General features: G+C 43.5%; 1 protein-coding gene across 1 annotated transcript; it reads right to left on the reverse strand.

The window, feature by feature from the left end:
• Positions 1-9,280: 9,280 nt before the first annotated feature.
• On the reverse strand, positions 9,281-25,239 carry esf1 (ESF1, nucleolar pre-rRNA processing protein, homolog (S. cerevisiae)). Its single transcript, XM_061723704.1, has 14 exons — positions 25,106-25,239; positions 20,823-21,224; positions 20,297-20,643; positions 19,438-19,551; positions 19,224-19,333; positions 18,906-19,058; positions 18,704-18,818; positions 16,808-16,976; positions 16,527-16,712; positions 14,795-14,910; positions 14,372-14,462; positions 12,527-12,618; positions 12,303-12,449; positions 9,281-9,789 (listed from the first exon to the last, which is right to left on the reverse strand). Exons 2-14 carry the CDS (start codon positions 21,199-21,201, stop codon positions 9,457-9,459), a joined length of 2,352 nt encoding a protein of 783 aa, XP_061579688.1. The 5' UTR covers positions 21,202-21,224; positions 25,106-25,239; the 3' UTR covers positions 9,281-9,456.
• Positions 25,240-25,601: the final 362 nt, after the last annotated feature.

Genomic DNA, 25,601 nt, shown 5'->3' on the forward strand with positions numbered 1-25,601 from the left:
TGTATAAACTCAATAAACAGGATCAAAACAACCGAAATAAACTTTACTAAGTCTGCCCAGACACTAATTTGCCTCTTACTTTGCAGTAGGATAGAGAGCAGCCGCTCTGTTTGAGGAGGAGGAGGAGGGGGGTTGCGTTCAGCCCGTTGGTGCAGTATAACGCTCCTTGCGGGCACCCGGGGGGGGGGGACTCCGTCTCGCCCCGTCCGACTCTGGGGAAAAGGAACACAGGCGGGATGTTGGACCACCGTCCATATGGTTATGAATTCATGACATTTATGATTGGGTGAACATTTATTTTGGACCAGTAAAGGGCCGAAGTCAAGCTAAAGTCTCATGATCCCTGCCTCATGGTGAGCTTACGACACCTCCAGCGTGGTCTGGAGAACGGAAAAACCCCATGGACACCAGGATTTGCATATGTGACCCTCTTGGTGATAAGGCACCACACTTTGATTGGACAAGGACCCCAAGCTGCAAGAAGGGGTATCAACTTCCTGTATGCAGCTATAAAAGAGAAGACCCCCCTCTCTTCGGCCTCTTCTCTCCTTTTCTGCTTCTTCCTTCTCACCCACAGGTCTCTGCTGTAGCACCAGGGAGCCAGCCAAGGGCCGGCTTTCTCCTTCGTGAACGAAGGAGCGTCCGTTTTGCAGCGCTGCACGAGCAACCCACGCAGTTCCGAGCCCAGAAAGCCGAACTAGGGGACCCTGCATTGCCTCGACGTGAACGCGACGCCGATCCGAAGTTGAAGGAAGCCAAGTGCTGTGCCCAGCTGCTATCCCATCATCCAGCCGCTATCCCCTCATTCGCAGCAAGGACACAGGAGGGAGTGATAGCCGCTTTATCAGGATCGCCTGCTGAGCGTAAACACCCAGCTGTTCCAAGGAACGCTGACTGACCACCCTTTTTTCTTCAAATGCAAAGATTCACGTAAGAGGCTGTTTTTGGTGTCTGGGCAGAAAAAACTTAGTAATACACTTTAAAAGTTGGTTTACGCTGTGAGCTGGACTGCTGATCCCGTCATAGTTGTGTTTATTAACTTAAGTGTTTTTGTTTATCTTCTCATTTGTCTACTGCTGCATCCACATTGCTGGATCGTTATGACATGCTTCTCGACAACCGAAAACAAGGCCCTTCTAAATTTCCCGGTTGAATGACCAGAACGCACGTGTGAAGTTTAGTTTCACCGTGGGGCATTTCTGGGTGGGAAAGATCCGAAGGTCTTGGGTTTAAAAGTTATTTAAGAGTGTCTATTATTTTACTTTTCTTCTGTATCTCTCTCTCTTCCTCTCGTATTAACCCCCCCCAAACACTTAAACACTAACTATAGGCTTTACTAAACAGAAATGTTTTAAGTTTAGTTTTAAAGGTGGAGGTGGTGTCAGCCTCCTTAACCCAGATTGGAAGTTGGTTCCATAGTAGTGGTGCCTGATAGCAGAACGCCCGCCCTCCAAATCTACATTTAGATACTCTAGGAACTACGAGTAAACCTGCACTCTGAGAACGGAGAGCTCTGACAGGAACATAAGGCACTATCAGGTCTTGCAAATAATGCGGAGCTAAGCCGTTTTGGGCTTTATACGCAAGTAATAAAATTTTAAATTGGATTCTGAATTTTACGGGTAACCAATGGAGCGACGCTAACACTGGAGAGACGTGGTCTCTCCTGCTAATTCCTGTCAGTACTCGTGCTGCTGCATTTTGGATCAGCTGGAGCCTATTCAGCAAATTACTTGGACATCCTGCTAACAACACATTACAGTAATCTAGTCTAGAAGATACAAACGCATGAACTAGTTTTTCTGCATCACTCTGCGAGAGGATTTTCCTAATCTTTGCAATATTACGGAGATGGAAAAAGGCTATTTTACAAACCTGACTGACATATGGTTTAAACGACAAATCCCGATCGAAAATAACACCAAGGTTTCTCACAGTTGCACTGGAAGCCATCGCAACACCATCTAATCCCTTCCTAAGATGCTCTGGACCAAGAATGATAACCTCTGTTTTATCTGAATTTAGAAGCAGGAAATTTCTGGACATCCAGTCCTTGATGTCCCTAAGACATGCCTGAAGTTTAACTAACGGTTCTATTTCATCGGCTTCATAGACAAGTAGAGCTGCGTATCATCAGCATAACAATGAAAGTGTATGCCGTGATTCTGGATTATACTTCCCAACGGCTGCATGTATAAACTGAACAAGATTGGCCCTAGCACTGAACCCTGCGGAACACCATAACAGACCCTTGACTGTTCTGAAGAAACCTCATGTACATGAACAAACTGGAACCTGTCAGATAGGTATGATTTAAACCAACATAGAGCTGTCCCTTTAATCCCAACAACATGCTCTAACCTGTGCAGTAAAATGCCATGATCTATAGTGTCTAAAGCAGCACTGAGGTCCAGTAGAACCAGTATGGACACTAATCCCTTATCTGAGGCCATAAGGAGGTCATTCGTGACTCGAACCAGTGCTGTCTCTGTGCTATGATGCATTCTGAACCCTGACTGAAAGACTTCAAACAGATCATTTCTATACAAATAGTCACATAACTGGCTTGAAACTGCCTTTTCCAGAATTTTAGACACAAATGGAAGGTTGGAAATTGGTCTATAATTAGCTAAGGTGTCTGGATCAAGAGAAGGTTTTTTAAGTAAAGGTTTAATTACTGCGACTTTGAAAACCTGTGGTACATATCCTAAACTTAGGGATAGGTTAATTTGGTCCAGTATTGTCGTACCAATAAGAGAAAAAATATGTTTGAATAGTCGAGTCGGGATGGGGTCTAACATACATGTGGTTGACTTAGCTCTATTGACGAGTGAGGTCAGCTCAGGGAGGTCTATAGGATCAAAACAGTCTAGAGATAAGTCAGAGCGTAGGGAAGTCGCTAAAGCTGAAGAAACGCCCACAACCGGCTGGTTGATTTCTTCTCTAATTCTCGCGATTTTACTGTTGAAGAAGCTCATAAAGTCCTCACTACTGAGAGCTGCAGGAATGCACGGCTCAACAGAGTTGTGACTCTTTTTCAGCCTGGCTACAGTGCTGAACAGAAAACGTGGGTTACTTTTGTTATCCTCTATCAACGTTGAATAATAAGCTGTTCTGGCTTTGCGAATGGCTTTTTTATATACTATTAGAATATCTTTCCATTCACGATAAGAGTCTACAGACCTACAAGAGTACCACTTCCTTTCCATTTTACGCACGTTTTGTTTCAACATGCGGATATCTGAATTATACCAGGGAGTTAAGCTCCTGTGGCTAGAAACCCTCCTTTTCAAAGTAGCAACTTCATCTAAAGCTGAATGCAACAAATCAGCAGTGTTACTAGCAAGGAAATCAACATCTGCAGAGGTAGAACCCAGGTCACTGGCCTCGACTACATCACTATTTCGCACTGTTGTAAGATAAGCAATGGCCTCCCTAAATTTAACAATAACTTCATCAGACAAACATCTGCTAAAATAATACCTCCTATTTTGCACTTCAACATCAACAAAATTAAATTCAAACGTTATTAAGTAATGGTCGGACAAAAGGGAGTTTACAGGTGACACCAACAGACCATCAGTTTCAACACCGTAGGTGAGAACGAGATCGAGAGTATGATTAAAACAGTGCGTCGGTTTATCCACTTTTTGTGAGATACCCATTGATTCTAGAAGAGAATCGAAGGCTAATTTAAGATTATCGCTTTCAACATCCATATGAATGTTAAAATCACCCACTATGATGAATTTATCTGTGCTGATCAATAATCCAGAAAGGAAATCTGAAAATTCAGACAAAAACTCTAGATAAGCACCAGCAGGGGGCCGATACACTACCACTAACACAACTGGCTTCTCTGATTTCCAGCTCGGAAATTTCAGACCAAGCATGAGGCTTTCAAATGTATTATAGTTGCACTTAGGTTCAATTTTTGTTTGGAGACCGGAGTTATAAATTGCTGCGACTCCTCCGCCTCGGCCCGTGCTTCTAGGAATGTGATGATTAAAGTAGCCGGGCGGAGTTGATTCATTCAAACTAACATACTCTTCCTCCTGTAACCATGTTTCTGTTAAGCAGAAAATATCACTCCTGCTCTCTGTAATTATATCATTTACTAACAGAGACTTAGAGCTTAATGATCGTATATTTAGTAGTCCGCATCTAATTTTTCGGTCTGTAATTGGTACCAAATGTACATTGGTTTTAATTTTTACAAGGTTATCTTGGTTAACGCCTCTATAACGCTGCACCTGGTGAACTTTTGGAGGGCGGGGAACTGCAACCACTTCTATTTTTTTAGGCACCTGGCCAGAGTCGCCAATATCATGTAATCCTACAGTTTTAGAGTCGCTAATTACATAATTACCGCTCTGGCCCCCGGGATGCACCTAACTAAGGTCTCTGGAGTCTGCCTCACATGTCTCACAATAGAGTCTCCAATCACCAGGGTCGGTTTCTCAACAGATGTGTCGCTGAGTGGGGAAAAACGGTTAGACACATGAAGCGGGTGGTGGTGTTCTGTGAGCCCTTTAAGACTACACTTCCTCCGAACCGTCACCCAGCGGTCCTGACTGGCCTGATGTGGGCGTGTCTGATCGGTCCTGATGTGGGCGTGTCTGATCGGTCCTGATGTGGGCGTGTATGATCGGTCCTGATGTGGGCGTGTCTGATCACTCCTGTGTTTTCTTTGAGAGGACGATTTCAGTGCACACAAATGTCTCAACAGCAGTGATCTCAAAACGATGTATAACTGAAAACAGCAGTGAGACATTTAACCAGGTCTTCTCTTTAACACCTGCCCTGTCCGGGGGTTCAGTCACTGAGTCACTAGCTTTGATGATAAAATGTTAAAAGTTATGAACACTATTGCTCCCATTAAGGTGAAGGTCACAGACCCCGAGTGTGGGCCCAATGTGGTTCACCTCCGGCCATGTTAGACCAGTTGAGGGGGTTGTTTGTGTCAAAACTCATTGTCTCGTGAGCTGCATACATTGCCTTGGTAAGAGAGGAACTTAGGCACGCAATTGAACCAATACAACAGAAACTTGGCTCCCATGATCAGGCCATTGCAGAGTTACAGCACGCGTGCATGGACCACAGTGACCCGCTAACTTCACTGGATTCAACAGTTTCCACGCTAAAAGCCAAGATCAAGTTGCTGACGGCTAAATGTGAGGACCTGGAGATCAGAGCCAGGAGCAACAACGTACGGCTGGTAGGTGTGCCGGAGGGGCTGAAGGTGTGGCCCAACTGAATTTATTACAAGCTGCTGATGGACTCCGTCAGCCTGGCTGATTTGTCCCTGCTTGTCCGTGCTCATCTCACTCTCCGACCCAAGCCTAGTGATGGTAAACCATCCGACCCTTTCTGACTCATGTGCACTTCTTTCACATGAGGAATGATATAAGATAAGCTACAGCTTGAAAAGCTTGGGTAAAGTTGTCCCCTTTTCATTTGGTTATCCGCCCTGCCTGTTTGTGATACTTATCTTCATATTACGCTTTATCACAAACTTGGATGAGCACTACCGGTTTGTGCCGTTAAACGGAGCGTGTTAGGATGTTTGTGGTAGTTTGTGGGACTTGCTCGTGTCTTGTTTGGGAAGACACTTCAGCTCGTTGGGTGGTGGGTCGGTGTGGATGGAGTTCTCTCTTTTTTCTTTCTGTGTGTTTTGTACTTTATTAAGTCAGGACATTCCATGCAGCAGTGTACAATAATACTTGATTATCATGCAGCAGTCATGGATGCCACAACATTTCAGGGACAGGGCTCAAATTTGCTAGCCGGAACTGTAAAGGTCTAAATCAGCCTATTAAAGGTAGCAGGTTCTTCACCACCTACAACAGTTAGGTGCTCATATTGTTTTTCTTCAAAAAACTCATTTAAAATCTTCCAGCCATGTCAGATTAAAGGGGAGGTGGGTTAGTCAGGTATTTCATTCCAGCTTCAATAGTAAATCTAGGGGTGTTGCAATTTTGATTCACAAATCAGTTCCTTTAGTGTGCTCTAATGTTATAGTTGACCCCAATGGAAGGTTTGTGTTTGTAACTCTCTAGTAATTCTCTGATTATGGCCAATGTGTATGGTCCAAATTGGGATGACTACAATTTTTTACATCAACTGTTTGCCAAGTTACCTGACATGTCTACACTTGTATTTATTATGGGGAGTGACTTCAGCTGTTGGCTTAATCCTGTATTGGATTGTTGTTCTACTAGACCAGGAGTGCCCTCAGCGTCTTCTAAGACCGTACTATCCTTTATGGACGAGTTCTCGGTCTCTGATCCATGGCGTCTTCTTAATCCAACTAGTAAAATCTATTATTTTTTCTCTCATGTACATCACTCCTTTTCTCGTATTGATTATTTTTCTCCTGGACAACCGATTTTTCGAATCTGTTCAGTCTTGCTCTTATGATACTATTCTAATATTTGATCATGCTGCGACCAAACTGGAGTTGTTCATACAGGAACACGAATGAACGGGCCCCCCTTGGCGTCTCACTTACTATCCAGTGAGGACTTTGTTACGTTTGTTTCTCATCAAATTGATTTTTTTTTAAAATTACAGTTATCCAGGGATCTCAGCCCCACTTCTTTGGGAAACTTTAAAAGCATGCGTTAGAGGAGAAATTATTTCATACAGCAGCTATGAGAACAATGAAAGGGGTAAAAAATTAAAGGAATTGAGGTCACAAATTTCCCAGCTCGAGGATGACTATGCTTCCACCCCATCCCCTGACATTTATAAAGATCGTCTCTCTCTTCAGGCTGAGTTTGATGTTCTTTCTACAACACAGGTTGAGGAGCTCTTATTTACGGCTAAATATTGTTATTATGAACGGGGGACAAGCCAACTAAACTTTTGGTTCATCAGTTTCGACAGGCTTCCTCCTCTCAACAGATTCCACAAATCCATACTCCCTCTGGTGTCCCAACCAACCAGCACAGGGGTGACGTTCTCACGCCCTTTCTTCCCTTTCAGAAGGAAAGCTGAGGCATTCTGGACTGTTTGTAAGTGAAGGAGCAACAACTGATCCATCTCAAAGTGGAGAGAGCTGCAATAATCCAGTCAGCAGGTAACACAAGCATGAATCCAGGTCTTGAAAAGCAGGGCAGGCTTTACCTTACTGAAAAGTCACAGATAAAAAAGGTTAGTTTTAATCACTGAGTTAATCTGTCAAATTTAAAACCAGATTCAAAAATCACACCAAGATTTCTCACAAGCTGCTTCCATTATGCAGATAATGGACTAATTACACTGTCATGACTCACCAAAAACTATTATTTCAGTCTTATTCTTGTTCAAATTGAAGAAATGTATCGAGTGTATTTCATTAAGACAGTTCAGCAAAGGGTCAATAGACCCATTGCCCTTTGACTGTATGGACAAATAAACTTACAAATCATCAGCAAAGCATTGAAAAGTAACATCATGCTTTTGAAAAATGGAGACCAAAGGAAGCCCAGAATGGAGCCTTGCGGTATCCCACAGTTACATGCGGACACAGCTGAAGAAAACTGGCCCAAATACACATAGAAACTCAGGAGACGGGAAGATGGGAACCAGCGATGATAATAAAATACCAGGATCTACTGTGTCAAAGGCAGCAGTGAGATCCAAGAGTACCAGAGACCCAAAACTGAGATCACCAAACCAGACCCCCCTCCGCTCCTCTGCTGCGTCTACTAATTTTTTCCAGCGTACAATCTTCTCCTCTATCTAAGAATTTTGCAAACGTATTTGTCCGGGGACCATTTCGATGCCCTATGAAACATTATTGGCAGTTGCATCTTCCCTCTATGACAATCCTTTTGAGTCTTCCAGTTCCCTCCGTCTGTATACAGATGCAGCTCCATCCATTGGTTTCGGGGCGGTTTTCAACTACGAGTGGTTTGCGGATGTCTGTTCCCAGAAATCCAGAACTCAAATTCCAATCCCATAGCGCTCGATGAGCTGTACCCTGTTATCCACGTACGCTCACACTGGGGGTCCAAGTGGTCCACGAATCAAATCTTGGTGTTCTGCGAGCTACAGTGGAAATCATTAATAAAGGCTGTTAAAAGATTCCAACAATTAACCGCCTCATGCAACATCTAACATAGTTCTGCATATTAAATAACTTGATTTTACGAGCTGCTTTCATTCTTGGCCATAGAAATAATATCACTGAGGCTTTCTCTCAATTCAAGTTTCAGGAATTCAAAATGGTGCCAACAAACCGTTTAGCCGTCCCTGACCTGCTTTCTAGCGATGACTCGACTAAGATCATGTACACGTGGAGACTTGTTGCAGTCCGCATCCAAATACATCAGACTCGGTTTAGCAAAAAGCTCCATTAAATCTTAGGACTCTTGTGGTTTTTCTACTGTTCTTTTTGTGCCAGCATCCTGATGCCTCCTCAGTATCAAAGCAACCCTAGCAGCAATCCAGTTCTGCATGAGATGTCAAGATCCTTCCTTTCACCTGCTGCTTAATGGCCTTAAAAAGGTCACTTTTGACTCACCACTGGTGCATAGATTGGAGTTAAGGTTGAGCCAAGGGTTCACCATGCGCTGACTCCATGTTAGAAGCTGCGCTTCTGATACCCATCTTTGAGTTTCATATGTGCGGTTAGGGTTAGGATTGAATTCATGACTAGAACTTCATCCTTCAACCGTCAGCATGACCACCTTCTCTGATCCTTCATTTGATGAGCACTTTTACTCCATCAACTTAAAGCACTTAAAAACTGTTGCAGAGGTGATCAAATATTCATCACCAGGACTGATGCTGCTTTCTGCCCCGTCTGCCCTTTATCGACCCCCAACCTTCTGGTCAGCACCTCCGTTATTGGTTGAGGGCTTCAAACCCATGACGAGATGCTGGTTGACCTCTGCTCATCCCGTGGTCTACGAGTTGACCGTTATTCTCCTCATTTTTCTGAGAAGCGTTGCTTCGTCTCCCTCGACCGACAGAGACTATTTAAATTAAGCATTGGATGCTTAGAAGCAAATGAGTGTGGGTATTTTATTTGCCCCTCTTATGGCTCTAACCACAGTACTTTTGCCACATGCTTGTTCAGCACAGTCTCGTGTTTATTGGTGCACGGCCTCACCTGGGGATTGTAAAAACCTTTAAACAAAGTGTCTTTTTTTAAAGATTCAGTTTATTTTTGTCTTTTCTTTTGTAATTTCCTCCAAAAAGTATCAAATAAATGACCTAAAAATTGCATAAAATAAAAGTTGTAATGACCTTAACGTGACTTAAGGCTGAAGGATTCTGTTTTTATTTCAACTTTTTACATTTAAGGATGTTTCCTGTCACTTAAATGTTTCTGTACAAACACACACAAAAGTAATCAGTCCCGTCAACAGGAAGCAGGTTCACGGGTGCTCAGGAAACCTGACGGATGTTCCTTACATCAGGAGTCTGGTTTCAGGAAGAAGCACCGCATCCATCTGTCCATCAGAACTACACGACTTTCTGCTTCTTCCGAGCCTGAAACTGCTCAGTTTTATTTTTAATTGATTTAACAAGCAGCGAAAGACTGGGGTCCATCGCTCTCTTGGCCGTCGGACCGTCAGAGTCATTTTCTCTCGTCGTGCCCACGCCTTCGTGTTTTTCGGGAGTCTTTTGAGCCCTGGGCGTGTCTTCCATACGACACTGCTCGTCGTCTCGTCTGCGCTGCTTCTCTGCCAGGATGCTCTGTGTGGCTTTGGTCTTCTTGAAGCTGGGGTGGGAGGGGTCCAGGTTGAACAGGTGGGAGGAGAACATGGCCTGGAAACGAGGGTCTTTGACGTCCACCTGGAAACAGAGAGACAGGTTTGTGACCGAGTTCATAAATGTAGACATTTGAAGGATAATTCCAGTTGTACTGTTGGCTGTTTGCAGCTGTAAAGCAGCACCGTTCTGAAGACAGGCCAATCTGAATTGTGGGTTGTCTGTGTCACCGTGGTAGCGTTGCTTCACCTCACCGCTGGCGGCAGATAGGGCTAACCAACAAAATCATGCATCAAATCACGCTGCTTATTTTATGTGGCGAGCTGGAGTAAATTTGATTAGTTGTGTATGATATGAAGGTGTGTCAGAGGCGACGCTGCTGTGTGAGCGTACGGTAAAAGACTGGACAAAGAAATGACAGAAGAGAATGAGAGTATGGCCTAGCTTTACATTGGAGCTCTTTTTTCCTGGGGAGGTAGCAAATGCCTTGTGTGCATTGAATTCAAAACATTCAGTAGGTGAGGAGGATAAACTTGACCCTTACTTTTTAAAGCTTGCCAGCCCAATTATAGTAAATTATATAACTTATATTTTTAACCGTTCTATTTTATCAGGTACAGTTCCTAGTGTTTGGAAAACTGCTTTTGTGACTCCATTACATAAAAATGTTGATAAAACTTGATTAAATAATTATAGGCCCATATCTAAATTGTCATGTCTGGCGAAAATACTAGAATCACTAGTTAATGCCCAACTTAAATCATTCCTTTCAGCTCATTCTATTTTAAATACCCACCAATCTGGTTTTAGAGAAAAGCACAGCACTATCACTCCCACCACTCATTTTAAATGATATTGTTTTAGCTCTGGATAATAAGAAACACTGTGCAGATCTTTTTATTGATCTTTCAAAGGCATTTGACACTGTTGATCATACAATTCTCTTACAGAAACTCCGTAACATCGGTTTTGATGATGTTGCCTATAATTGGTTTAAGAGCTATCTCAAGGACGGAGAGCAGTTTGTAGCAATAGGAACTGAGAAGTCGGACTATGGCAAAAATAGAAAGGGTGTCAGTCCTTGGACCTGTTTTGTTCACTATTCACATAAATAATATTGTTTCCCCTGTAGCTGGCTGTAGCATTCATCTGTATGCAGATGACACTATTCTTTACTGCATCTCAGATACCCCAGAATCTGCTATAACCTCTCTCCAGCACTCTTTTTCTGATCTTGAAGTTGCACTCAATAATCTCAAGTTGGTTTTAAATGCAGATAAATCTAAATTGATTTGAGTAATTGCACCATTACTACTAAAAATGGCAGTTTTATTGAAAGAGTTAGTGTTTATAAATACCTTGGTATTTATATTGATGAAAATGTATCTTTTAAATATCATATTTCAAATCTGGCAAGTAAACTGAGGCAAAAGATTGGCTTTTTCTACAGGAATAAATCCTGCATCCCCTTGCATTGCAGAAAAACCCTTATTGAGGCAATTTTTTTTTAATCAGTTTTAGATTATGGTGACATACTGTACAGACATGCCTCGGCTACAACGCTAAAGCCCCTTGATTCTGTCTATCACTCTGCACTTAGGTTTATTACTGGTGACCCATATAACACTCATCATTGCATCCTGTACATTAAGATTGGATGGTCCTCCCTCTCTGAGAGGAGAGATTTTCACTTCTATTTATTTATCTATAAGGCTATTATTGGCTTGCTGCCGAGTTATGTTTCCTCCCTCCTTGCTTGGCCTGCTAGTTTACACCACACTCGATCCACAGACTGGCTTACACTACAAGTCCCCCGAGTCTTTACTGAGCTTGGTAGATCTGCTTTTAGCTTTTCTGCACCTTCCACCTGGAACTCATTACAAAACACTCTAAAAATTAATTCACTAGTGTCTTTTGGTCATTTTAAATCCCTGATCTTAAATCTTTTAAGCACTGCTTATATCTCTTTTAATTGATTTTATTGTTACATTATTTATGAATTGTGACTTCATATTTGTTTAATTAACTGCTCTTTTGTTGTTCTATTTTTGTCTTTGTTTTTTTGTTTTTACTTTTGTATTGCTCAATGTCATTGTAAATGAGGGCTCGCCCTCAATGATTTTCGAGTTTAAATAAAGATATATATAAGGCTGGACGGTGTCGGGAAAGCAACTTCTGCGGCTATAGCATGTATAGCATATAGCATGTTGGAGCAGTCTTCTCTGACTGTCTCTTTGATGAGGCGGTTTGCTATTTGCAAAAAACAACACTATCTGCTATAACAACAGTTACAATGTATTAAATAATTTATATAAAATTCAAACATTTATCAGACCTTAAAAACCCGAGTTTTAAAGTTGTGTTTTCAAGGAACCCTGTCCACACTAACAGGTACTAAGACTTGTAGTCTAGTATTGAAGTTTCAACAACAGCCAAAGACTCTCAGACCAGGGGAATCTGAAGGTCTGGGTCTCACCGTTGTTGCAGAGACTCAACACTGCCTCCTTCATACCGGTGGAAAGCTGCAAGGCTGTCCCCGCGTACCACAGGGCCACTCGGCCACTTTTAAGGGAAGCACCAGAACGCCGGGCTCTCACCTGGAAGTCATCGTCATCCAGCGGCTCCTGGCCCTTCTTCAGCAGCTTCTTCTTCTTCTTCTTGCTCAGGTTTTGTTGTTCCACGATCTTGTCGTAGTTGAAGTGTTTGTGTTTGTCGTCGTCCTCCATCAGCAGCGCAATCTCAGCCTGGAAATCAAACAGCTTTAGCTTTACATGTGGCTGCACCGGTGTGCAATCTGATGCAGGGAGGAGTTATTGCTGACCTTTTGTTGCTCCAGCTCTTCCTCCTCTTCAGCTGTACGCTCCACTTCCCGCTCTTCCTTCCTCTTCCTGCCCTTCTGCTTCTTCTTCGGTTCTGTAGCACAACACATGAAACAATTAAGTAGATTCTTGTGTTTGCTCCACGACACTAGGACAGACCCCAGATACAACAGAGAGCAGGTCCGCCAGCTACAGAACCAAAGACTTTAAGAACCTGAACAATTGATAAAGAAGGCTTGTTCTGTTATGCGCTGAAGGAGGATACTTCAATTCATTTAAATTGTATTTAAATCGCGTCTATTACAACAAAAGTTGTCTGTAGGATCTTTCCAGAGACCCAAAACAAAACAAGACAGAGAGAATGAAGAACAGAGAAAGGAGAAACACAGACACAATGGCTAACTGGTGCACTATAGGGATGACTATTAAAACTAGAGATGCACCGATCGATCAGCACCAATCAGGATCGGCCGATAGTGCCCCTATCGGCCGATTTTGAGTTCTCAAAATAATAGTTCAAAGCAGGCTAATCCGATGACGTTTACAGCAACAAACCCCCACCCGCGCGTGCATTCCCACACCTCAGACCGAGGTATCCTAACGGGGCGTGGCAGTCTCTAGAAAACATCAACATTGTCACAATGCCCGAAAAGGACAACAAACTTGCAGTTTGCGAAGTGTGTGTAAAGCAGACACCACGAGGAGGAATGTTATAAAAGAAACAACACAACGAAGCCGATAGGACATTTGAAAGTTTCCCACATCAAGAAGTATATTGAATTGTCAAAGTTGGCTAAGGCAGAGAAAGAAAAGGAGCAACATTGCTAACTCAGCTGAATGTGACAGAGATCTATAAACGACAGCAACAACAGCAAGATAAATTAAAAAAAAGAACTACATCGTAAGGTAATGGATTCATATGCCTTGATCATCAGCCGTTTTTTGTTTTAGTAGACGTCGCCTCATTAGCTGCTTGGATCCGTGCTGCCAGTCGTAAATATTTCACTGGTGAATGCCCGCCGGAGTTATGCCAAACCACATACAGTCACATCCACAGCCTTATGCAGGACGACAGTCGTTTCAGCTTCACGAGTGACATTTGGAGTTCTAGTGTGAAGAGTTTCCCAGTTTCCTGGGTCACAATAATTCATTTTTCCACAGGAAAACTAAGGTTTATAGTTTACAACTTGTATCAACTTTCAGAGAGTGACATGTCTATTGTTGTGTGTGTTGGTGCACTGCACATGTTGTGTTGTACACACAGGAAAGTTGACGCTATTAAGCTACACGAGTCTAAGTCATCTCTAAGAGTCTCTAGAGGGTGAAATATTGCACATTGCCTTGGCCTGCAATAGAGCAGTGGTCAATGCATGATAATTGTTCATCTGCTAATTTTTATACCTAATAATACAATATCAGTGACAACAATATTGCCGAATTTATGGATTTCACGCTGTGATCGGTAATATTTGGGATCGGCAGATACTGCTTTTGGTGATCTGTATCAGTACCATCTGGCACCAACAACCATGCCACGTTCAGGTAACCAAAGAGTCCAGAACAACTTCCAGAGAGACTCAAGGTGAACTCCAAGGTCAAAGTCCATCATTGTCTCATCACACCGTCCATCACTGCTGGAACCCCAGTGGACGGCTGAGGAGGACTCCACCGTTGGAAGAACCGCTCAGGACCGCTCAACCCTGAGACAGCTGGACGGGCCTGGTCATGGCTGGACCAGAGTAGCTGTCCACAGGTACACCGGCCTCACTGACAGTTGCACCAATCACTGGACTGAAGTGTGTGTGTGACAGATGTGGAAACTGCAACGTAAACCTCTGATGGATCACCTGAAGCTCCAAGCTCCTCCGAGAAGAAGGGGTCGCTGAGGTCCACGTCAGGAGGAAGCTCGTCATCGCTCAGCTCTTCCTCCCCCACCCGCTGAAGGAACAGAGATCACATTAGATGTCTTTATTGTTGCTGAACAACTTCAGTGAAATTAACATTGCAGCTATCGTTTGCAAAGAAAAAGAAAAAAGAAAAAAACAGCAACAATACAATAAAATAAATACAATAAAATACTTTAAGATGCAATGAAATAGTTAAAAATATCAGACACATGAAGGAAACATTTCAGGTGGAGAAGGAACAGCAAAGGAAGGCTGAGGCGTGTGAAAGGAAGAGGATTCCTCTGGAACTCTGGATGTGTTTATTGAGGAAAACGATGATTTCTGAAAACCATCAGCATCGTCTTTGCAGACCGCCCCACTCACCTGCTTCTTCTTCTTCTTCTTGTCCTTCTTCCTCTGCAGATAGTCCTCCCAGGGCGTCAGCTTGTCCGTCCCCTCCAGTTTCTTCCTCACCATCTCCTCTGTGCTCTCCTTCAGACCTGCATACAGACGTGGTTTAAATCACCAAGGTTTTGGTTCGAGGACGCCTACGCCCACGACCACGACCACAACAACGTTTCATCTGGAGCCACAGTCTCTGGAAAACCTGACTGTTTCAAGGTTTCAGCCGAGTTACAGTCCGAGTCTGATGAAATGTTTGACTTCAGGTCACCATGGAAACCACCTCAGAGCTGCTTCAGCGACTCTTAGACTTAGTAACCCTAAGAAACGTTTGATCTCCAAAATTCCTGGCTGGAGACCGGGGACGATCAGCAGCATAGTCTAGTTTTCATTCACTAAATAAACCAGTTATTGGACAAAGTCGTCACAGTTACCAGTAAATTAAGCTTGAACACAACATATTCATAGTTTAAAAAACTGGGAGGTGCCGATGACATCATGAGACCTTCCACCCAATCACATGCTCCGTATTCCTTTAAAGGCCCTGCCCGTTTCTGGACAGGTCAGAGTAAGGCCCAATCCCAATACACCCCCTACTTTTCTATCACTAGCCCTCCCTCACTACCACTAGCCCTAAAAAAAGAAGGGACAGATTTTAGGGCACTTGAAATCTTCCCAGGGGCCTGTCCCAATACACCCCCTACCCCTACTTTCAGCACCACCCCTAAAATCAGGAATCTGAGAGCCAAAAGCTGTTTTAATTTCAGCTGTAGCGCTGTTAATATGCCACTTTATTAAGTTTTAATATTTTTCCAGGCGTAAAAGTAACCGTTAAGATCCCCAACCTGGGATCAGTTTATCCAAATAACGCCTGTTAAGAACTTTGACCCGATGTTTTCGGAGATGATAAGAACCGCCGGCTCGGAGCAGCAGCAGCAGCAGCAGCCGGAGTACAGACGTGATCGCCAGGTAAACCTGCGCCGTCGTCTTGGGGAGAAACCTGCAGCTCTGTGGAGAATTACCGCTGGCTGAAATAAATCATTTAGGAAGATAAATGTTGGTTTAATAGATGAAATCTAAAAAAAATAAATAAAATTTCGAGATTTCTGCCTGTCTGCCGGCTCCGGAGCTGATTTATGGGTCCGCGTTAAATCGACGCAGAGCCTACGGCGTAGGGTACGTAACCTACGCCGTAGGCTCTGCGTTGGTGTAACGCGGAACCATAAATCAGCCTTTATTCTGGCGAGATCTTTGCAACAACGGGCAAACGAATTATTATGTACATTCACTGAGCGAATATTAATAAAATAAAATATATATTCCTCGCTAGAAATGTAATCAAAACACATTTTTATGCAGAAACTAACACAAAATATTGATTTTATTCACTAAAAAATAAGAAATGTCCGCCATGTTTTTTTTTTTTTGATTCAGTCCGCAAATGACGACGAAAAGCATTCTGGGAAATTTTTCTGGCCCTAGATCAAACTAGTGAGCATCCGAAAACACTCGATCCGTAGGGACAGATTCATAGCCACCTCACTCGTTTTCTTCACTACCCCTAGATGAAAAGAGGAATTGGGACACCACTACCCTCACGGGAACTCGCAAAATTAAGGGGTAGGGCTGAAAAGTAGTGGTAGTGATAGTATTGGGACAGGTCAGAGTAACAAGCACGGAGACAGCGAAGGAGAGAGATGTGGTCTCCACGTACCTGGCACCCAGGTGATCTCCATCTCCATGCCTTTGTCGTCCTGCAGCTTCTTCTCTTTGTCCTTGATGCCTTTCAGCAGCTCTCTGTACTTGGAGATCTGATCCTCACTTTTCTTATTCTTCTTCATCCTCTGCTTCATGTTCTCTTCCTCTTCTTGGGGTTTCTCCTGGAGCTCAGCAGGTTCTTCTGTCAGACAAAGAAACAGGACAGTAGGACGTTCCAGCTCTGCTTCATCTCATCACAGCTGACACTAAAGAATCAGAGGACTTTCATCGTCTCACCTTCTGCCGGAGGGGCCTCCTCTTCACTCTCCTGCTCTTCACCGTCCTCTTCCTCGCTGGAGGAGGCAAGGTAGGCTTTGAAGTCCATGTCCAGCAGCTCGTCTTTGTTGAACTTCCTGTTCAGGGCCGTCACGCGCTCGTGGTCAGTTTCATCCCACGTCAGCTGCACCTGATTGGTGATCAAAGTGTCAGTAGAGGAACCACAGGTCTGGATCTGGACCCTAGTGGTCAGTAGAGGAACCGCAGGTCTGGATCTGGACCCTAGTGGTCCGGATGAAGATGCTGCAGCTCTTATCTGCTCCTTTACTAAGTCCACCCGTTCATCTGTCCTGGTTATGATGGGACAAACCCTGCTCCTTTAAACCTCTGTCCTGTCAAACTGTCTGATCTTTGTTCAAATGAAACATAACAGCAGCTGATTTCTTGAAACTGTCTGAAGGAAGAAACGAGTGTGCGAGCTCTGCCATGATTTTGTTCAGAACACAAACAGAAAAGACAAAACAAACAAATGGGCAGCAGGTTTTGTCTCTGCTGCAGAAATGCATTTGAAGTAAAAAGAAAAAAAATGTTTTGTAATGAAAAATCTGCACTTGCTCCTATATTAGCGATAGGGATGGGAATTGATAAGATTTTTCTGATTCCAATTCCATTTTCGATTCTGCTTAACGATTCGATATCGATTCTCTTATCGATTCTCATTTGGAAAAAAGGAGAACAAACTATTTTAGTATCAACTTTGTTTTATATCTTTGAACAAAAAAATATAAGTGAGGTCTTAAGATGCCCCCAGCCTCGGGCTCCTCGATGGTGCCAGGGGGTCCCCACAAAATTATTTGTAACATAAAATATGTATTAAATATAAAATAATAAAATTAATATTCTTCTGTAGAAATTAACTAAATACAACAAATTACTTGTGGCAATTACACAAGAATGTTCAGTAACATGTTCAACACCACAAACTTAGTCACTGCTTGTAACATTCATCTATTCTGGCCTGATACTCTTCCCTGCCTTGATGAAAGGAGAAGCTAGCGGTAGTAGCTAGCTAGCTGACGAGCTGCAGCTGTGTCGGGAGCGCGCTCCGCTGTCCGCCGGAGCGCCCGGCACGTCCTTGTGGCCGAGCGCGCAGCTCTTCTATAGCATGCCATGAATTATGGTTCTGCGTTAAATCAACGCAGAGCCTACCGTACGGTGCGTGTAGCCGTGTACCCTACGCCGTAGGCTCTGCGTTGGTGTAACGCGGAACCATAAATCAGCCTTACCACACGCCGGCTGACTCCGCGCTCCCAGCGCGTCAGCCGGCCGAGTCCTAACAGTTTCCCCCCTTTGTTTAAATGTCCACATTGCAAGTATTGTCGCCCTGTTGTCATCCTTTTTGGTAAAATGTAACCAAACTTCAGAGCGTTTATGCCGCTTTGTCCCCGTGTTTTCCTGCTGGGCGCGAATGCGCACGTTGCGCAACGTGCTTGGTGACGTCATTCGCGCCCACTGGAATCGATAAGGGAATCGTTTGCGAAAAAGGCAAACGATTCCAAGGAATTGAAACACTGGGAACCGGTTCTCAACAAGACCCATCCCTAATTAGCGAAGCACCTTAACTCATATTCCTACTGCTTGATAAATATGCAAAGTTTTGTCACATTTTTACTGTCCTGGAAGGTGATCCTGCTGATGAATCAACCAACTCAGAGATTATGTTGCCTGACGGTGTAAGGAGAAGTCAATCTTCCCTAGCAACAGGAGCAGCAACAAGTCCACCCTGCCTTCTCCACTAAAGATTAGATGCTTTAAAGATGCTCGTGCAGCAACGAGGTGTAGACGAGAATCAAACGAGTGAATCTGGCCTGCAGCGGCTCTGGGTGCCTCATGTTTTGGTACTTTCACCGTTCCTACCTTGGAGCTGGCAGCAGCAGACGAGGTGAACAGCTTTGGGGTATATAGTGACACGTTCACGTCCATCGCCACGTCTTTGGGCTCCTCGTCAAACGCCAGATCGTCAGGAATAAAACTGTTCAGATTAAATCAAAGACAGATCAGTTTTAAGATGAAGTCAAACACTGAGTTGAGACTGAGACGACAACTCCTGCAGACGTACCGGAGGTCCATGACCGAGCAGCTGCTCTCGTACTCGTAGCCGTCACACTCCTCGTAGATCTTAGCCGCCGTGTCCACCGAGTCGCACTCCACCACGGCGTAGAAGTACTTGAGCCGTTTGAACTGGTAGTCGCGCATCTTTTCTCTGTAAACCCTGGAGAACAAACAAACGAGCAAACATCAAGATGTCGGGCCCTGCACAGGGGCAGCTTTAAACCTGATCCAGAAATCAACTCCGACTCCACCGGTCCGTCTGATGCCACTTATCTTTTTTTAAACGGGTGAATGAACAACCACACGTTCATCATTCTGATGTTACCTCTCTTCCTCGGTGTCGTCCTCCGAGTCATCGGGAAGCGCTCTCAGCTCCAGCGGTCCCTTGGTCTCCTCCTCCTTAAACCTCTCCTTCCCAAACCCTGAGGGGTAGATCTGGACAAGAACCCCCAGCATGCATTGCGGTTAGTCTGCGGTCATGTGCCGTCTTTGACCGAGTCGGGTTTAAAGAAGACTTCAGCGGGACAAAGAAGGTTTACCTTGACGGACAGAACGGCTCCACCTTTGGGTACGAAGGAGCCGAACAGAACCAGGAGGTCTTTGGCTTTCAGGCGGTCCCAGTCTATGTTGCAGACTGCCAGCCGTGCAGAGACCTGACACACAAAACACGGGTCAAACACCAAGACTTGCGCCCTGCACTAGGGGTGGGCAAAAATATCGATATGGCAATATATCGCAATACTTTTCCAGCTGATTCAATATCGATATTAAAAATTTGAATATCGATTTTTTTTTTTTATCCCCGATCTTTTTCCCATTATATCACCCAGTGCTCCTACCTAAGTGACAGTCCTGGGCATTTTCACTCTCTACCAACCCTGGGAGGGCCCTGCACTAAGCTCAGGTTTTAGTTCACGTTTTATTTCATTTTATAATTTATTTTTTATATAACACAATTGCCTGTCCTTAAAAAATGAAAAATAATGGACAGAGGTTTATTTATTCATGGATTTATATCTATACTGACTGATCACTGTGCCTGTCCTTGGTTTTAGTACCCATCTTTCTTGTGTTTATTATCATTTGCCACATAATTAAAGCAACCTCATACTAAATTTAATGTTAATGTCATATGATGTAAATAATATGAAAAACATATACAAATAAGTTGTAACTTTAGCTTGTATAGTTATAATAACACATATATACAACTTGGATTTTAAGATGTGTAATGCATTTTAAAATTTTTCGGTGAACTATGTAGAATATAATAATCGGGATATCGCATAATCGGGATATCGCAATGTGTATCGTATCGTGGCTCAAGTATCGTGATGCATATCGTATCGTGAGGTCCTTCCCAATACCTGTACCGCCCGCAACCAGGCGCCGCCTCACCTCGTCACTTCGGACGGCGTCCTTGCACAGCTCCCCCCAGTCGTGCTCGATCTCCTCTTCCTCCCTCCTCAGGATGGCATCCACGTCGTCCTCCTCGTCTTCATCCGAGCTGGTCTCTATGTTGCCCCTCCCCCGGGCCAGATCCGGCTCGCTGTCGCTGTCCTCGCCTGAATCCAGACCAGACTCCTCCTCATCAGAACCGCTGGCCTCGGTGCCCTCCTCCTCTTCGTCACTCTCCTCCTCGGTGTCCTCGGACACGCTGCCTCCCAGGTCAACGTCGGCATCGTCAGCAGACTGCTGCTCCTCTTCATCTTCTTCTAAGATGTGAACAGATGGAGTTGTTGTGTCTGCGGAGACAGAACCAAACTATTCATCCATTAAACTTTCACAGGTCTGCATGAAAAAGTAAGTGAACGCTCTGATTAATTTTGAATTTACTGAAGAAAAACCCGCTTGTGCTTCTGCATGTGTTTGTGATACGCCGGTTTAAAACTCACGTGAAGCGAGAACATAGAAAACTGCTCACCCTCTTCAACCACGCGGACTCCTCGTACAAGCAGCTCCCCTTTGGCCTTCACGTCGGCCTTTCCTGTCTGGACTTTCTTCTTCACTTTCTTCCTCTCTGCCGCCTTCCTGCCCTTCCCTTCCTCCTCATCCTCCTCCTCCTCCTCCTCAGAGTCGGACAGTTGGTAGAAGCGCTTCAGGTCCTCCGTGGACGTGTGGTTGATGGGACGGCCTCGCTTGTCCACCGTGTACTTCACCTTGAAACGCTTGTCGTGAAACATGGACTGGAAGCGTTTGTCGATCTTGATTTTATGCTCCTTCTCGGGCATCTCCCAGAACCTGGGGTCCTTCTGGACCCGGAGGAAGCGCTCATCGCTGCTCTGCTTCTTTTTGAACGACATGGTGGTGAAAATCAGAGGCAAGCCTGCAGAAATGAGAAGTGAATGTTGATTAGAGGCACGCAGATGCTGGAAACCAGTTTTCCCTCCTGAATTCCAGTATCACTGTTTCAGGAAGTGTTACTAACGATTATTTTCTTGTCGAATAATCTATCGATTATTTTTTTAGATTAATCTTATGATGATTTTTCCCCCTCTTGATACATCTTTCTGTTAAATGCCAACAAATACTACATTTGACTATTGTTGGGATTCCATGAAAAAGTCCCAAAACTGATGCTCGAATCCGGTTTAAGAGGCAGAAGTTTCATTATATTCATGTTTGCTACGTGTACTGGCCATTATCAGGGTGTTGTGTGTGTCGATACTAGGCAATGAATCGACTGTGATACCTAATGTGTCCAGCAGAGAGAACTGCCTAGTTATATGACCATGGTGTGTGTGGGAGACCAGAGATGAACAGATACAGGCAGGTTCGCTGGACCATGTTCGTCTCATCCTTTTAAGACTCAAAAAACACATAATGCGGCAAGAGTAAAAAAATTATGAGAAAAGATTTGACGGTCTCACACAATAAAAACAGTAACTAAAGAGTTACTAAAGAGTACTTACTAAAGAGTAAGTTACAGCTGGCATTACAGGCTATAGCTAATGTTACAGGTGGAGTTACATGGGTACAGGTGGATTTTTATCCTTAGCATCACTCAGAGATTCATTTAAAAAGAGAATGAATGATGTTTATGATACAGAACTGAAAGAAAAGTGTCCCGATTACATCAGCACAACCACTATTGGATGTTCATGACAGTAATGATCGAGAACATCTACATTCATGTGAAATTATAAACATACATATCTATATATACATATATGGGTCAATGACGTGACGCCTATATTTTCTGAAAAGCTGATTTTTTTTTTCCGATTCAAAAAAGGTTTAAATGGATCAAAAATACCATATATATGACCTACCTGTCCCACATATGGACTCACTTGAATTTTACAAAAAATACTACCAGTAGTTATTTGGGATTTTGTTGTTGTTTTAAGCGTCAAAATGTCATGTGGTGCGACCGTCCGACCAGGACTCTTGTTTGAAAACTTTTTTTGAAATCACTCTAAATGTTTTTAAATCAATCTTCTGCCCTATCTGACATGATTTCTGAAATGTCTTGTAGTCCTGTATAAGATTGCAACACATTTGTATTTATATTTCCACCATAATATACAAACTAAGTTTGACTGATGATGTCCATTTTATGAAATGTCATGTGGCGCGACCATTAAAATAACAATTTTTGTATAATACGGAAAACTTGTAAAAAAAAAAAGAAGTCAAGATGTTAAGGAAATTAATTTATTTTAATATTAATCATGGTTGCACCACATGACCTTTTTTAAGGCTAGTGCCAATTCATCTTGACAAAAAAACTCAATTTAATTTGTTTTATATGAATTTATGTGTACACAACATCAGGGGTGGACTGGCCATCGGGCATACCGGGCATTTGTCCGGTGGGCCGATGGGGATGTTGGGCTGGGCTGGGCCAAAAAAAAAAAAAAAAAAAAAAAAAAAAAAAAATTCTTTTTTTTTTTTTTTTTTGGCCCAGGCAGGCCCATCGGCCCATTTGATTTTGTTTTTTACCTGACAACAACTGGTACCACTGGCCGATTGGTTATGGGCTGGAGTCAGGGCCGCCGCAAGGGGTGTGCGAACCGTGCGACCGCAAGGGGCCTCGCGCCCCAAGGGGCCTCGCGCTATGGGCCGTTTTATTTATCAATTTTTTTTTTCAAAAATGTTTTTTTTTTTTTCAAAATTTTTTCGTTTTTTCCCTCATAAATATCAACAGTCACGTTCCATTACAGAACTAAATGTGTACTAGTCTGTGCATATTAATAAATATATGTGTCTGTTGTTCAAATCAACTGATCAGACCAAGCGCAGACACAAGCTGCTCTGATCCAGACGGTGGAGTTGGAACAAACTGTCACACAATGTCGAGAGAACGAGACAGATTCAGGAAATTTCCATCAGGGGATGAAAAAAGAAAAAAAACTAAAGAAAATGGAAGAGTTTAATGTCTCTCTGAAAGGCTCGTTTGATAAATTTGTTACAAAAATCACCGATCCGACCGGGTCTCAAGCAGCCGTGGGGCCCCGCGTCGAGGCAAGTCAAATGAAGATGAGGCAGGGGAAGGTATCCAGTATTTTGCTAATTGGAGAGTTAAAATTGCGCATATAGACACCCGATCCGACCCGAAAAACCCCAAAAATTTCGAGGGCCCCCCCCAGCCATTCTGCACAGGGCCTCGCAAGTCTCCCAGTCAGCTCTGGCTGGAGTAGTCACAACATTAGAGCGCGTGGCTTATTATTGATATTATTATTGATACTATTTGAAAAATGATGAGTTCATATTCAATATCTTATATATTCTATAAAACTAAATTAGCAACTCCAAATTTAAGTTGCTTTTTTGACAGGGACAGTGGTGTTTGGATTTGTGATTGTCACAAAATTTTAATAATGCTGTGATTAATAGTGGGTGGGTGAAATAATACATCAATCTTTTTGGAGAAATGCTTACCTACAGTGATGCCATCGCAGCAAAGACTTTGTGTATATATACATATATTGGAAGAACCCACTGTTTAGGCAATTCATGGTCATTAGTTAGTAAAAACAGAGGCAGCGCTGCATTCCCCCTGTTTAAAATTGTCAAATATGATGATATCAGCCTGAAAATCACAGGACTTATCTGTGGTGGTGAAAGAAGTCAGCAGTATAAATTTGAAAGATGTGTGAGCATCCCTTCATGATAAACAGAGGGGGAACGCATTCTGACAGCAGTATTTCACGCTGTCAGAATGCGTTCCCCCTGTTTAAAATGGGTTAATATCATTGTAGATATCTGAAATGTTCTTTTTGACTAGGAAGAATTGAATTACAGATATCTGCAACACATATCCAGTCTAGCTATTAAATGTTAAAACGCCTTGCCATACAAGTTTGCTGGTCTACTCAGAAACAGTACTAAGTACATCTATAACGGGACTGGTGTAGGTTTAGGTTTATTAGACAAGAACATACACACCAACAAGACAGTGTACAAGCGGTGTCACAAGAACGTTTGTTTTCATTCATAGGCTTCATTTTCTTTCCATCAATACCTGGTGGGCCGGTCTAGGCTCAAAATGCCCGGGCCGATTTTTTGTCCCAGTCCAGCCCTGCACAACATTCTTAATGTTTGAACTACTGCAATAGATATTCTTTTTTTTATTATTTTAAAATTGATCTGTTGAAAATCCTTATTCGTCATTGACCCATATATGTATATATATATACATATCTTATTTCTTCTACGCATCACACCAAAATGTTCAGTTCTGGTGGACTAAAATAGGACGCGAGTGTCCGCTTACTATGCGTTGCCATGGTAACTCAGGGTATCTCCACTTAAGCTCTACTTATGATATTTTTCATGGTAACTCAGACCTGTGGAGTCAAAGAAACATGGACTTATGTCGGTGCTGGAGCTTATTGGTCACAAACTGAACTTTTACGGTCTGGTCCGGGACCAGCGACACCTGCTCAGCGGTTCTACGGCCCTGTTCCGACAGCAGGTAAAGCTAGACCAGGGAAACTGGTTGGAGCCGGACTAAAGCCAGACCATGGATGTATTATGAGCCAGACCCGCAGCTTCAGCTGCGATGGCTCCGCGGACCGTAAACAAGAGTCCGCTGGAGACACGCGGAAAACAACAACACGGAGAAATGTACATGGAGAAATAAACATAAACCACCGGTAACGTGGTCTCATAACTCGGTTAAATAGTATCAGGTCTCATAACTCGGTTAAATAATATCAGGTCTCATAACTCGGTTAAATAATACCAGAGAGCAGACTTTACCTGGTCAGGACCACACGTGGTTTCCCGGCATGCACCGGGTCTGCCCCCACGCTACGGCAGCCGGGGCAGGACAGCAGAGGCGAAGTCCCGTCGAGATAAATGTCGGACAAATCCGCTTCTTTTTAACCAAAAGCAAGCAGAAAAAATAAATATTTGCTTGTTAAATTAATAACCAACACGGAACAGAACAGATGACTTTGTCCCACGTCCTCTGAACGTGAAGTCAAGGCGTGCCAAACGCACATTAATAGAAAAATGCAATATGTGCAAATGTGAAACTACAAACATCTTCCTACGACATATTCTGTTGTGTTTTTTGTGCTGTCTGTTTTCTGTTTAGCACAAGGCCACTAGTATTTAGTCACGTCTTGGAGAAGAAGTCCCTTCCTCTGTACAGTTTGCTGACAGGAACAGCAAGTGTGCAGGAGCTGATCCAGTTCCAGGGTTTCCCCCCTCCCTCTGCTGAGGTCACTGTGGAGGACAGGAAGCACAAGCT

This window comes from Cololabis saira, chromosome 1 (assembly GCF_033807715.1).
Source record: "Cololabis saira isolate AMF1-May2022 chromosome 1, fColSai1.1, whole genome shotgun sequence".
Lineage (NCBI taxonomy): Eukaryota > Metazoa > Chordata > Actinopteri > Beloniformes > Belonidae > Cololabis > Cololabis saira.

Coding starts and splice junctions, on each gene's coding strand:
- esf1 (XM_061723704.1), bottom strand. CDS start 21,201: ATGTCGTTCAAAAAGAAGCAGAGCAGCGATGAGCGCTTCCTCCGGGTC. Junction 19,334..19,437: donor GAGCCGTTCTGTCCGTCAAG/GTAAACCTTCTT, acceptor GTTCTTGTCCAG/ATCTACCCCTCAGGGTTTGG. Junction 14,911..16,526: donor GGAGATCACCTGGGTGCCAG/GTACGTGGAGAC, acceptor GTCTGTATGCAG/GTCTGAAGGAGAGCACAGAG.